The 14,913-nt window shown below is 38.7% G+C and overlaps 1 protein-coding gene across 2 annotated transcripts in view; it reads left to right on the top strand.

Annotated features, from left to right (window-relative positions):
- cul3b (cullin 3b) overlaps window positions 1-14,913 on the top strand; it is a 46,687-nt gene that overhangs the window by 27,556 nt on the left and 4,218 nt on the right. Inside the window, exons 8-13 of one of the 2 annotated variants that reach the window (XM_078410842.1) lie at window positions 2,865-3,041; window positions 5,506-5,676; window positions 7,778-7,885; window positions 8,338-8,462; window positions 9,655-9,751; window positions 11,102-11,236. In XM_078410842.1, the coding sequence (XP_078266968.1) occupies window positions 2,865-3,041; window positions 5,506-5,676; window positions 7,778-7,885; window positions 8,338-8,462; window positions 9,655-9,751; window positions 11,102-11,236 (813 nt within the window). Of the gene's footprint in view, window positions 1-2,864; window positions 3,042-5,505; window positions 5,677-7,777; window positions 7,886-8,337; window positions 8,463-9,654; window positions 9,756-11,101; window positions 11,237-14,913 lie in introns of both variants that reach the window. The other variant, XM_078410843.1, reaches the window with a different exon arrangement.

Genomic DNA, 14,913 nt, shown 5'->3' with positions numbered 1-14,913 from the left:
TTGTCTAGGTTTTAAAAACCAAGTTGGATTTTTGTGGTTAAAGAAGAGTCTTGGTGGCTGCTCTCCTACATTATCGTGATTTTTTACCAGTCAAGAGACTTTTACATGTATGTTTTGTACCTTAATGGCTAAAGGTGCACTTAAAATTGTGGAATAGATAAAAGTGAAGTAGAAACTAGAAGTTTTAGGATGTGGAATTGCAATTGAATTATAATATAGCTAAACATAAAGTGAAGCGTTTGGATAGAAATAAGGAGAATGAATGTCTGGGGAGAATAAGAGTGTGAATGGAGCAAATACAATGGAGCTTGGATCCTGAAACAATGATTCACATGATATAGCCAAGCAGGTTAACGTACCCTAAATAACTGGATTATGGTTCATTTCTGGAGTGATGAAATCAACTATTTTATTCTAGGAGGTTATGTTAAAATTGTTTGGAATCTTGCCAGAAATGTACTGAGCAGATTTCTGATCTCCATATGAAAGGAAAAGTACAGAATTGTGGGGGAAACGTATAAAAGGGTTGCAAGGTTAATGTACACAGACCATGTACAATTATCAGGCGAGTAGGGTATAAAAGAGAAGAGTAAACTGTTGGAGGTGAACTCGTACGATAGAAACATAGAAAATAGGTGCAGGAGGAGGCCATTTGGCCCTTCGAGCCAGCACCATCATTCATTGTGATCATGGCTGATCATCCACAATCAGTAACCTGTGCCTGCCTTTTCCCCATTTCCCTTGATTCCATTAGCCCCTAGAGCTCTATCTAACTCTTTTTAATTCATCCAGTGAATTGGCCTCTACTGCCTTCCGTGGCAGAGAATTCCACAAATTCACAACTCTAAAAGTTTTTTTCTTACCTCAGTTTAAAATGGCCTCCCCTTTATTCTTAGTCTGTGGCCCCTGGTTCTGGACTCCCCCAACACTGGGAACATTTTTCCTGCATCTAGCTTGTCCAGTCCTTTTATCATTTTATATGTTTCTATAAGATCCCCTCTCATCCTTCCAAATTCCAGTGAATACAAGCCTAGTCTTTTCAATCTTTCCTCAAATGTCAGTCCCGCCATCCCAGGGATTAACCTTGTGAACCTATGCTGCACTGCCTCAATCGCAAGGACGTCCTTCCTCAAATTAGGAGACCAAAACTTCATACAATACCAGATGTGGTCTCACCAGGGCCCTATACAACTGCAGAAGGACCTCTCTGCTCCTATACTCAAATCCTCTCGTTATGAAGGCCAACACACTATTAGCTTTCTTCACTGTCTGCTGTACCTGTACGCTTACTTTCAGTAACTGGTATACAAGGACACCAAGGTCTCGTTGCACTTCCCCTTTACCTAAACTGACACCATTGAGATAATAATCTGCCTCTTTGTTTTTGCCGCCAAAGTGGATAACCTCTCATTTATCTACATTATATACTGCATCTGCCATGCATCTGCCCACTCACTCAACCTGTCCAAGTCACTCTGCAACCTCCTAACATCCTCTTCGCAGTTCACACTGCCACCCAGCTTTGTGTCATCTGCAAACTTGCTTGTGTTATTTCTAATTACATCATCCAAATCATTAATATATATTGTAAATAATTGCGGCCCCAGCACCGAACCTTGCGGCCCTCCACTCGCCACTGCCTGCCATTCTGAAAAGGACCCGTTTATTCCTACTCTTTGCTTCCTATCTGCCAACCAATTCTCTATCCATGTCAATACTCTACCCCAATACCATGTGCTCTAATTTTTCTCACCAACCTCCCGTGTGGCAACTTATCAAAGGCTTTCTGAAAGTCTAGAAACACTACATCCACTGGCTCTCCTTCATCCATTTTACTTGACACATCCTCAAAAAATTCCAGAAGATTAGTCAAGCAGGATTTTCCCTTCATAAATCCATGCTGACTTGGACCAATCCTTTTACTGCTATCCAAATGCGCCGTTATTACCTCTCTAATAATTGACTCCAGCATCTTCCCCACCACCGATGTCAGGCTAATTGATCTATAATACCCCGTTTTCTCTCTCCTTTCTTGAAAAGTGGGATAACATTAACTACCCTCCAATCCACAGGAACTGATCCTGAATCGATTGAACATTGGAAAATGATCACCAATGCATCCACAATTTCCAGAGCCACCTCCTGAGTACCCTGGGATGCAGACCATCAGGCCTGGGGATTTATCAGCCTTCAATCCCATCAGTCTACCCAATACTATTTCTCGCCTAATGCAAATTTCTTTCAGTTCCTCTGTCTCCCTAGATCCTCTGTTGTCTAGTACATCTGGGAGATTGTTTGTGTCTTCCTTAGTGAAGACAGATCCGAAGTACCTGTTCAACTCTTCCGCCATTTCCTTGTTACCCATAATAATTCCGCCCGTTTCTGCCTTGAAGGGACCCACATTTGTCTTTACTAATCTTTTTAGTTTTATTCCATCTCTAACTTCCCTTGTCGGCCACGGTTGCCTCTTACTCCCCTTAGAATCTTTCTTCCTCTTTGGAATGAAATGATCCTGCATCTTCTGGATTATGCCCAGAAATTCCTGCCATTGCTGAATGATAGGAAAATGTTGCGTATGTGCAAATTTTATTGATTCCATAGCACTTTTCGGGTTCCTACAAAGATAAATAATTTTGCTGTAAGGGTGTGAATTTGTACATGTTATTAATACTGGCATTAGTGTTAAATATAGTGAATGACTTGGTCATTCTTGGTCTGTGTTTGAATGTACCAAAATATTAAAATAACATTAAAATTAACTACAAAGGTTTATCATTGATTTTTGCATACTGCAACCTTATTGAAATCGAGATGTGCAGAATTATTCTGCAGACTAAATATACTTTCATTTTTTACTTCAACAGGGTCTCTTGGATCTCAAAGGAAGATTTGATCGTTTTCTTCAGGATTCATTCAACAACGATCGCCTTTTTAAGCAAACCATTGCTGGTGATTTTGAGTACTTCCTTAACCTCAACTCCAAGTCCCCGGAATATTTGTCACTATTTATTGATGACAAACTTAAAAAAGGAGTAAAAGGTGTAAGTATCTCTTCCTTGCCATTTTCATTTAAAGCGTGTTCAGGAGCACATGAACCTGGGATTGGAGTGGCTGAAAAATAAATGTACTTGCATGTGGAAACATGTGGAAACTAGGTAGCATATTTTGTTAGAGCAACAAAGGTCAAGGAGAGATTTTAAAACTGTGTGGTATGCAGAGTTTCGATAGGTTAATTAGGGGTTGATAACTGAGATGATACATTAAGTTGAATTAACAAAAGTGAGATGCGAGATTTTTATTTTATATAGCAAATAGCATCCACAGTGTACTGTTTGAAAGTATGATAGGAATATATTAAATGGCACAAAAAAGGGACAGATACTTGAAGTGGCCCATTTTACAAAGCTGCAAAGAAGATTAAGGGTAGTGTGAGTGATTTTGATTAGATATTAATGCTGTGAAGCTGTTTGAAGAGAATCTTTGGAGCGGAGTAAGTGGAGAACAGGGTCAAGGTACTGTAAATAACTCTTGATAATGGGAAATTACCTTAAGTAGTAGTGGACCAAATCACCAACCTCAGTTCAGTATCTTTACACAAAGATCCACCAGATTGTTTCTACACTTGCAGGCTTGGGTTATGGCACAAAGTTGGATAGGCTTGGAATTTTATCTTTGGAGCACTAGGCGAAAGTGAAGAAATATAAGAGGGACCTTGTGGGCAACTTTTCCACTCCAAGGGTAGTCCGTATCTGGAATGAACTGCCAGAGGAATCTATAAAAGCAGATACAATTGCCAGAGGAATCTATAAAAGCAGATACAATTGACTTTCAAAAGACATTTCAAAAGACATTTGGACAGATATATAGACAGGCGGGGTTTAGAGGATACTGGTTAAATGCAGGCAAATAGGATTAGCCTAGAATGCCAACTTGGTCGATATGGACAAGATAAGTGCACGTTTTACCACAACCAATAACTGAGTTGCTATAAGCATAAAATATAGGATATCCATGCAAGAATTTGGATAAATTAGCATGCTATTTTTGTTTCCTCATACTTACTTTTATATATTGTATTCTGTATAGGTGTTTTCTGCTGGAGAACAAATGTTATGCCATGGACAATTTCAGTTCACAAGCTTTTGAGCTGAAGTTATCCTCTTTTTAACCTCAACATCAGGTTACATTTTTTTAAAAACAATTATACTTGCCACCAAATGTTTAGCTCACCAATTTTAGGCTGTTTGTTCTAACGTTCCTGTCTTCCTTGGGGAGAAAAAATAATTCTACTTTGCATAAGGCAGAACTTAAGTGACTTTGGGTCACTCTCCCAAACTTAAGCTAATTCTACATGTTTTGCTGTGGCATCTTGTTTATTTTTAATATAATATCCAGAATTCTCATATGTTCTCATTTTTTAATCACTTCCTATTAGTAGTGTGTTGTCCTGAGCGTCCTTGTATTTTGATTGGTTAAGCAATTGGCAAAGTTGGGGTCTGCATTCTTGTACTGTATCAAATCTTGGATATTTTTCCAGTTGGTCTCTCAAAATTGTTTGAAGTTTCTGCTAGGAATACCTCTTGCACCAGATTTTGAGGCACCACTGACTTTGCTCAATGAAGTTACTGTCAAGTTTTTGATCAAATTCATTGTGCAATTATAACGATAAAATGTTGTGAAGTAATGTCATTTCCAGCTTCAAATGAGCATGATTGCCAGTAATTGAACCATTATTTAAGCCATCTGATGCCCTTTTTAATTGGCTTCAATTAACTACTTTGATCTGCCCTTGGAGCATAATGTCTCTATCTAGTTGTTAATTGACGTCGCAATGGTGCATCCTCTCAAAATGACTGAATTTAGACACATAAGAAATTAAATGCAAAGTAATTGTTGCAAGAGGAAGTGATTAACCACCAGCTTCCACCATTGAGCACAAGTGGAGAGGACCAGTGCTGAGCTTATTTAACCATCGGTTGCTTACGTTTCTGAGTGTAAAGAGTTGAATACCCACAGAACTACTGGTTAGCAGATATTCTCCTTCCAACTGGGGCTGTGGGAATTTATTTGAGTGGAAATTGCTTTCTATAAATGGATTGTTCAGGCAGCATTAACGTAGGTAATTCAGTCTTGGGAGTTCAAAGAGAAAACTCTGATCTTTACTGCTATTTTGTTTGTTTCTATCTGCATTTCAGTGTCGTCCAGTGAAAACTTTGCTGGGAATCTACACCCATATTCTAATACCTAGCATAATATAAAAATCAGAAATCCCACTTGCAATTTGTTTGTAATACTGCAGCAAACTATGAACTGAGAAGAGGCAAATTGTGAGCTCTTAAGATTTTAATTGTTGAAATGTGGACATTTTTTACAATATCTTTATTAAAGGGCTATTCTTTAAAATAATTAAATGCTTTACAATGAAACGGAATTCTCATATGCTTTTAAAATATTTAATCCAGGTGTGTTACACAGACAATTCACAAATGTCCTTTCTTCTTTAAGTTGACAGAACAAGAAGTGGAGACGATCTTGGACAAGGCTATGGTTCTGTTCCGATTCATGCAGGAAAAGGACGTGTTTGAACGATACTACAAGCAACATTTAGCCAGAAGGCTTCTCACCAACAAAAGTGTATCTGATGACTCTGAGAAAAACATGATCTCAAAACTTAAGGTAAAGTATAAAGCTATCTCATATAATGTAATCTGTAGCTACATTGTATTAAATGTGTTTGCCAGGGGCAACATTGGGTCTACCTCAAAATCAAGCATCCACCCGGCAAAACTCCAATGCAGAACCTTGTACATGGTATAGCAAGCGGTAGACAAAGCTAAGCATCTCAGCGACCAGTACTTCAGTACAATGTTTTTCAGTCCTGCTCTATATATTTTGAATGTAATGTCGTAAATTTGCCTTGCATGGAAAGATGCCCCTATGTCCACCAAGTCCATCAATATACATTCTCATTTTATGGGATCCATTTTATTCCCATCTCGTTGCCATCTGGTTCCCCTCACCCACTCCCAGATTCTACTACTTTCACACTAGGAGCTAATCGAGTCCCTACCCCACATCTCATTGGAATGTGGAAGGAAACTAGAGGTGGGGGATGGAGAGGGGAAGAGTGTGGGGGGGGGGGAGCAATTGTGGTCGCAAGAAGAAATTCTACACTGGAGATTGAACCTGGGTTGCTGCTGCGATCATGTAGCAGCTTTACAGGCTGTGGCATCCAACAATATTGGGTAAGGAAAACAATAATGGAAGGAGGCAGCACCGCTAATATTTCCATCGTTAATAATGGCAGGGTCCAACATGAGTTAAAGCTTGAATTTGTTCCATCCAGATTCAGCCAGAAGTGCCAAGTAGATGATCATCTTGGCTTCGTCCAGTGAAGCCCTACCATTACAAAAGTGTTCAGCCAGTTCTAATCACTCTTGTTTTTATCAATAAAACTGCTGAGAGCACAAAATATGGGAATATCTACTGCACTACTTACTGCACTCATCTGTAGCACAAGACATCCATGCCAGAACTAATGCAAGTCTAATGAAACTGCTTCAGTTCCATTACCACAGTGGCATCTGCCATAAAATATGGCAAGTTGCCCAGGTATGTTTTGTCTGCAAAAAACAGGAAGAATCACTTTTGAACAAAAAACACACTGCTGGAGGAACTCCGCATGTCAGGCAGCATCTGTGGAGGCAGAGGGATGGTTAACTTTTCAGGTCAAGACTCCACATCGACTTGCTGGACAATCAGTAATGTGATTGTGTGAAGTTAATTTATTTCCAGTTATTGCTAATCTGAGCGGTCTGATTTAATGTAAAAAGTCCATTGCATTGAAATATTGCTATTGGCACTATTACACCATCATAAGACCTTTTCTAATTTTAAAGTGTTTCCAAGATTTCACTTTTTAGTTTGTTCTTAAACGCCCCTGCTGATACAACCAACAAAGAATGTTTGTTCTCTTCTACTTATTTCCATAGCTGTTCTACAATTCCTGAATGGGTCCAGTGTTCTTCAATTGCATACAGAGATATGAATTAGAAGCAGGGGTAGGCCACTTGGTTCCTCAAGCCCGCTGTTGTATTCAGAAGATCATGGCTGATCTGATTGAAAGTTTAACTCTACATTTATGTCTACCTTTGTAAATTTTTATCCCACTCCCCTTTCTATTCAAGTATCTATCTCTGGATTTAAAAATATTCAATAACACGGCTTTCATCATCATTTTGAGTATTCAAAAGACTGATGACCTTTTGGGGTGGAAAGTAATTGTTTTAAATAGGAAACCCCTAATTTTTAAATGGTATCCCTCATTCTAGATTATTCCATAAGAGCACACGTTCTCTCCATAATATATTTCCAGTAAAGCTTTTCTTGATAAACAGTTTGCTCATTTCATGTATGTGTCGTAAAGTTCTATCACCTCTTTGAGCATGCTGACATTCTTGAGTACTGAACATAAATATAGTCATTATTAAGATGTGTTTAAGCAACAGCTTTCAAAGCGTGACGTACATTTTTAGAAACTTTATAAACCTCAAATTTGCATCTTGAAGATTATTTGGATATCTACTTGTGTAAATCATGTAAACACTTGCTGCTTTAGTTTCCACAAACCTCTGTTGAATCCCAAGGTCTGGGTATTAAAAGTTGCATTAAATTCATTTGGCAACTTCCTTTGAAAATAACAGAGGAGATTTGATTTATTTTCGTGAAATTTTAATCAGACTTTTGAAAAGTTACTTACATTTTTTGTTCCCTTTAGACGGAGTGTGGCTGCCAGTTCACATCCAAACTGGAGGGAATGTTCAGAGACATGAGCATCTCAAATACAACGATGGATGAGTTCCGGCAACATTTACAAACTACAGGGGTGAGAAGGTGTTTTTGTTAAGTGTTTGGCGAAGTCAGTTAAGTGTGTGGGCATTTCCAAATGATTCAAAAGTTTAAAGTTTCAAATTTGCTGCATTCTGTAGGTTTGCTACCTGTTAGCTGTTGAACACTTTCATTTTGGCATGTAGGATTGCTAGAAATTATAGTTAGAAGTACATGTTTTTTGAATTTTATAATCATTGACTACCTTTTCCTTCACCAGTATCAACCACTCTGAATCTTGTATAAAAATATAATTATCTTTAAACGTGATTTTTGCATAAAAGGGTGCCCTGAAGGTTTAAATTCTCTGATTAGGCACAGAGTGGCATTAGGTTTATTTTTACATAGTCAATTTGTTGCTGAATAGATAATTTATTAATGTACAATCTATTTTTCACTTGAAATTGGAGAAACTTAATGTGTTATTCTCTTGATTCTTTTATCTCTCAGGTTTCTCTAGGAGGTGTTGACTTGACGGTAAGAGTTCTGACAACAGGTTATTGGCCGACTCAGTCTGCTACACCAAAATGTAACATCCCACCTGCACCAAGACATGCATTTGAAGTCTTTAGAAGGTAAAGCTTGGTCAATAAACATTTTTTTTTTAAGAGAGCTTTTTGCTGTCCAACGCATGATGGCTTTGTTGCATATTTAATATTGAATTAGCATGAGATTTATTTCTTTATAAATCCCAATATAAAAATTACGTTAGAGTAATCGAGTAGTTGCTGGTTACAGAGAAATCCTTGTGACTTGTTTTTATTGACAGTGTTGTTTAGATTGTGGAATTACAAAATGTTACAAAGAATTGTGGCCTGATCCATTTTGTGTAATTTCTCTTAATCCTATTTATAAAATTGGTTAATTCTGTTAATATCACATGAGCCATTAGTCCAATATAATTTTGCAATTATTATAAATATTATAGTGGAAATGACCAGTTGAGGATTTTAAGTAATAGAAGTACTTTCTGAACCAAAATAGAGGTTAGGAGAAAAGGTATCTTCATTCAAATTAGTACGTTAAATCATTTTGGTTCACCTATCAAAATATACTGATGGATTTGCATTGTTAAATATTACTTTGGCAAGCAATGCACTCCACAAATTTACCATAATCTTTTCTCTGTCAGCTGTCAATTACTTGCTTCACTCCTTGTCAGCAGTTCTGATACATAGATATTGTGGAGCAATAGAGAAGCTTGTGTTCTTCCCATAAATTACCATCTTATGAAGAAGTGTTTACAGGCCATCAAAATTGATGGATTAATGGCTTCGAGATAGTTCAAAAGATGGATAAAGCAAAAACCCTTTTATGTTAATAAAATATTGTTTTAGCAACGTTGCCTGGCCAGGATAATCCCTGCAACTCCGTAAAGGTCCACTGTCCTTGTGCTGCCGCAAGGACAGCGGGCCTTTATGGTCATTAAGACACTAATATCTTTTAAATGTTCAGATTTGAAGGGTATAAGATGACGCCTGCAACATTACGACTTGTGTACTGATGCAGTGTGGCCTAATGTCTTCCACTTGTTTTAGTTTGATTGTGTCTAATGTATGGTATGATTGTCACTGAACTGTATGCAAAAATAATTTCTCTGAACCTGTGGCAAAAGCCAGCCAAGAATAGATTGTCTTTTGGGTCCTCTGCAACGCTATTTTTATTCCTGAATATAACCTTGCTGAAGTTCTTTAAAATCGTTATCCATTTCCAGTTGTAGCTTCACAGATTGTTGAAAATGCAGATTATTTTTTGCTTGCTTCATAGATTCTATTTGGCAAAGCACAGTGGTCGACAACTTACACTTCAGCACCACATGGGTTCAGCGGATCTAAATGCTACTTTCTATGGACCTGTGAAAAAGGCAAGTACTCTAACTGAAATAATTGAGAGAACATTCTCTACCAGGAATCCGATTATATGCACTTTCACTATGTGAAAGAAAAAACAATTCCTAATTTTGTCATATATTTCTATGCTTGCTTGATCTTATAGGAACATATAAAATTCTTAAGGGGTTGGAGAGGCTAGATGCGGGAAGATTGTTCCCGATGTTGGGGGAGTCCAGAACCAGGGGTCACAGCTTAAGGATAAGGGGGAAGTCTTTTTGGACCGAGATGAGAAAACATTTCTTCACACAGAGAGTGGTGAGTCTGTGGAATTCTCTGCCACAGAAGGTAGTTGAGGCCAGTTCATTGGCTATATTTAAGAGGGAGTTAGATGTGGCCCTTTTTGCTAAAGGGATCAGGGGGTATGGAGAAAAGGCAGGTACAGGCTACTGAGCTGGATGATCAGCCATGATCATATTGAATGGCGGTGCAGGCTCGAAGGGCCGAATGGCCTACTCCTGCACCTATTTTCTATGTTTCATTGAGTAACATTCATGAGCAATTAGAAGTGAGGAAGCTGTTCCCAGTGACTTCGATCTTTGAAGATATTTGAATGTTTGAAATTGGGTCATTTGATTCATTTTTATTTATGCTGAACTATGAAAACTGTTTACACAATCTTATTAAAATTGAATTTAAACTCTCAGAACCCTCAAGAGATAGACCACATTAATTTTAATAATGTGGTCTAAGCCAAATTAAAATGTAAATCGTATTTGTATTCATTGATTGATTCATTAACATGATGAGACATGATAAACTGAAAAATGTAATTAATTGGTAAATGATACAAGATCGCATGGGACTGTTCAAATTTTGTGATACAGCCACGTTTTACTTCTGGGGTGAAAGTGCCAAAGTAAAAATGGTAATGTAGGCCATAAAGATCTAAATTATAAAATAAAAAATGGCGGAATTCCAGGATCTGCAATCTCATGTTTAAATCTCAAAATTATGAACTATATTGGCCAATACTAAACTAGATCCTAGAATCCTCGTGTATTTTAAAGAATAAAATGAACATTTTTCTGGTTTGAAATTCTTTATAGCATTGCTTTGCAAGTCTGCTATTTTTTTTTACATCAATTAAACTTAAAATAACAGTCATTTAGCACAAGATAGTTGCATTTCATGATAAATATAGTCAAGTGCATTGTTCAATTTTAATGGCATTTTGATGCTGGCAATTAATTATGTGTTGAATATTTCAGCTCCTAGAATAATCTATTGTTTGCTGATGTTTTGAAAACATTGCTTCAATTCTTTAATATGTGTTAGATCAGCATGGTTGAATATTTCTCATAGTTACTTTTTTCCCCTCGCAGGAAGATGGCTCAGAGGTTGGAGTAGGTGGCGCTCAAGTAACTGGCTCAAATACCAGAAAGCACATATTACAAGTATCTACTTTCCAAATGACTATATTAATGTTATTCAACAACAGAGAAAAATACACATTTGAGGTGAGACTAGGATAAAACACACTGTGCTTATTGAAGTGTATCATTATTAGACAAAGTAAATTCTTGCTGTGGATGAGCTCATGCTTCCTGCAGAAGTGATAATGCATGCATTTTAATAGCAAGAAACTAAAGAAAGGACCAATCATTGTTTGGTTGCTGCAGTACTAGATTGGGTTGTTTGGTTTATTGATATCTATGCTTTTTAAAGTTCTGTAAATGCTGATCGGATTTTTTGAATGTTTACCAACAGAAAAAATCTTTGCAATGTTGGTAAGTGAAACAGACCAAACTGATCAATTTCTATGGAGGAACAAGGAACTGCAAATGCAAGTGTACAAAAAAAAGTGCTGGAGTAACTCAGCAGGTCAGGCAGCATCTCTGGAGAAGATGGGCAGGTGATGTTTCTGGTCAGGACCCTTCCTCCGACTGATAGGCTGATCCAGACAAGCAGTCTGAAAAAGAGTCCCGACCCAAAACGTCACCTTTCCATGTTCTGAGAATCTGCCTAACCCTCTGAATTACTCCAGCACTTTGTGCCATTTTTTATAAATTTCAGTTAAACTCTTCAGTATAACATTTAAAAATATATCTTCAGAGATAACCTTTTTAATATCCACACAAGTGACTTGTAACAAAATAAAAATGAAGTTTTGGAAGCATTCAACTGGTCTGATGACATCTTGTGCTGAGGGAGGAAATAGATGTTATTAATTCTATGAAAGCACAGATAGGTAAAGGATAAGGAAAATGTCAGAAGAACAAAGGTGATGAAGTAGGAGACACAAGAAAAAATAGGAGCATGAGTAGGCCAACCGGCCCCTCGAGCCCGCTCCGCCATTCAATGCGATCATGGCTGATCCCACCCCGCTTTCCACAACCACTTATTTTTACATGCTATACCTCTTATTTGTTCTTGCTTCCCCCCCCCCCCCCCCCCCCAATCACAGTCCCTTATCATTTTTTCCTTCCTCTTCCCCTTATTTCTCTGCGTGGATGCTTGTGTGAAACCTGTTTTCTCTCTAACTTTAGTCAATTTTGACACCTGATGATCCACCAGAAATATCAACTGGCTCTCTTTGCCTGAACAAAATATTATTTTGGCTCAGAGTTCCAGCACCTACTGTGTTTCAGGTTTTGTCAATTCTAATGTTTGCAAGCTGTCTGAAAATTTCTTAACAGGAGTGATGAATTATTTTCCCCAGTAAATTGCAGGCTATAAGTAATAGCACTGGACATAATTGTGTGGGGGCGGTGATCTTTCTTGCAGTTTTATGTCCTCTTTTATGCTTGTTCCTTTTTCACTTAAACCTCTATCACAGAACAATGTCAAAATAATAGTTCAAAGACTTGTGACTTATGAACATTGTTATTTAGAGACACTGGAATTGTAGATATGAAGGTTTTTATTCATCAGGAGAACCAGGCATTCTCGTGAAGACCCTCTCAGTAGAACCTCCAAACATATCAAGTTTTGAGCAAAAAACGAACTGCTGGAGGAAGTTAGCATGTCACAGAGCATCTCCATTGATCAATGGTCACGAGATAGCAGTTTTGCTTATTATTTGGTCGGGCCCCATGAAGTCCATTGAAAGTTTTCCCATGGCCTTGGCTAGTTTATTATCTGTACTTTTATGGTAACATCTGGGTTATGATGGGCACAAATGATGCTCTGCGGACACAATTTCTCTGTCTGCCCACCAGGTCTGGGCTGGATCATGATCATGCTGTGCCTTCCGTGATGCATCATCCTATGCATGCACACTGGAGCTACAGCTACTGCTACCTCCCCAAGGGACCAGCTACCATCTGATTCCACGTTTTCTCCCTGTTTCTCCTTTCTCCCCTGTTCCCATATCTCTGTATAATTTTACTTTTTTTTTTAAAGTTGCTTGCTTTACGCTAGCAACTTCTGTCCTTTTGTTCTTTTTGCCCCGAGATCTGCCTATTTGGTCCATTTCTGCTCCTTGCCTTCCCCTTTCTGGTGTGCCATTGCTTTAATCACTGGCATCTCTGCAGGCAGCTGCATCATTTCCATCAATTCTTGTTTGCGTTTTGGGCTCTACCCCTGGGGACTCCTGATGTAATCCAGTTACACGTTTGCAGATGACGCCACCATAGTGGAACAGATCAGAAACAATGATAAGATGAAATACAGAAAGGAAATTGAGAGCTTGGTAACATGGTATCAAGGCGACATCTTGTTCCGCAATATCAGCAAAACAAAGTCGACCAGGAATCTGGGTGGAATACACACCCAAGTCTGTAACAATGATACAGAAATAGGTAGGAATTAGTCGAGAGCTTCCTTCCAAGGTGTAAATATTATCAACAATTTTCTTGGTCATGGTGTGGCTCTGCGTTCCTCATCTCCACAATGGCATATTAATGTTATGACTAAGAATGCATATCATGCCTCTACTTCCTCGCACGGTTAAGAAAATTTAGATACTCTACTATGACTCTCACCAATTTCCATAGATGCACCACAAAAGGTGTACCACCATGGAGATGCATCACAACTAGGTACGACAGCTGCTCTGCCCAAGACAGCGAGAACCTGCAAGGAGTTGTGGACGTAGCCAGTCCATCACGCAAAGCAGCCTCCTCCCCTCCCCATACACCATTGACCGCATCTATACTCTGCTACCTCGGGAATGCAGCCAAAATAATTAAGGGCCACTCATAATCTGGTCATTCTCTCTTCTCCCCTCTCCTGTCGGGAAGAAGACATAAGAGCATGAAAATATATGCCACCAAATTCATAAACTGCTTCTTCCTGGCTGTTACCAGATTCTTGAATGTACCCCATGCTTGAGATCAATTTCCAATTTTCCAATCTATTTCATTGTGGCCCATGCACTTTTCCTGTATCTGCGTTTTCTCCATGTAGCTGAGACATAATATTCTGTACTTTATTTTCCCTTTTGCTCTACCTGATGTATTTGCACTCGGTATGATTTGCCTGGAGCTTTTCCACTGTTTCTCAGTACATGGGCAAAAATAATCCGATAACTGTACCACTGTCCTGTGTCCAGTGTCTGATCAGGACTGCTATGTCTCTGTGGGTCATATCTGTTTGCTAACCCTGGCTCGTCCATGGAATCACTCCAATCTATGATGACGCCTGTCCTACTAAGGTATTTATCCCCAGTACAGTCCCCTAATTCCTAGGGCATACTCTACAGGAATCTAGAGGAAGATGCTTTTCCTGTATCTCGAGTACCAGAGGCTCACTTCCCTCTGCTCTCGCCATTTCCTCCTTGCACTGGAAATATATATAGCCTCTCCAGTGATTGGCTTGGGTAGATATGGTAATGATCCCATGCCCCTGTGTCCATTAAAATGTTGCATTGTTGCCACCCTAATAAAGCTCTTGTGTACATTCGTGGGTGATGAGTAATGGCAAAGGGGGCTGCCTCCTGCTATTTGTCTGACCTAGGTGCTGTCCTCACTTGTTCCATAATCTGCTCAAAAAACACAGTCGGAGGGAACTCAGCAGGTCATTCAGCATCTGTGGAGGGAAACGAACAAGCGATGTTTCAGGTTGGGGTCCTTCAGTCTGATAAACTTTTTACAGGAGAATGGTCACTATTGTTTTTCCTCATCTAATCGTGAAGGTTTCAATAAGCCAATTAATTTGAACGTCTACTGTCCTCAGTGTTTTAGTTTCAGGATGT

This window comes from Rhinoraja longicauda, chromosome 13 (genome assembly GCF_053455715.1).
Source record: "Rhinoraja longicauda isolate Sanriku21f chromosome 13, sRhiLon1.1, whole genome shotgun sequence".
Lineage (NCBI taxonomy): Eukaryota > Metazoa > Chordata > Chondrichthyes > Rajiformes > Arhynchobatidae > Rhinoraja > Rhinoraja longicauda.
Note: the sequence above shows the minus strand (reverse complement) of the source record. Positions and strands in the feature narration are given on the sequence as shown.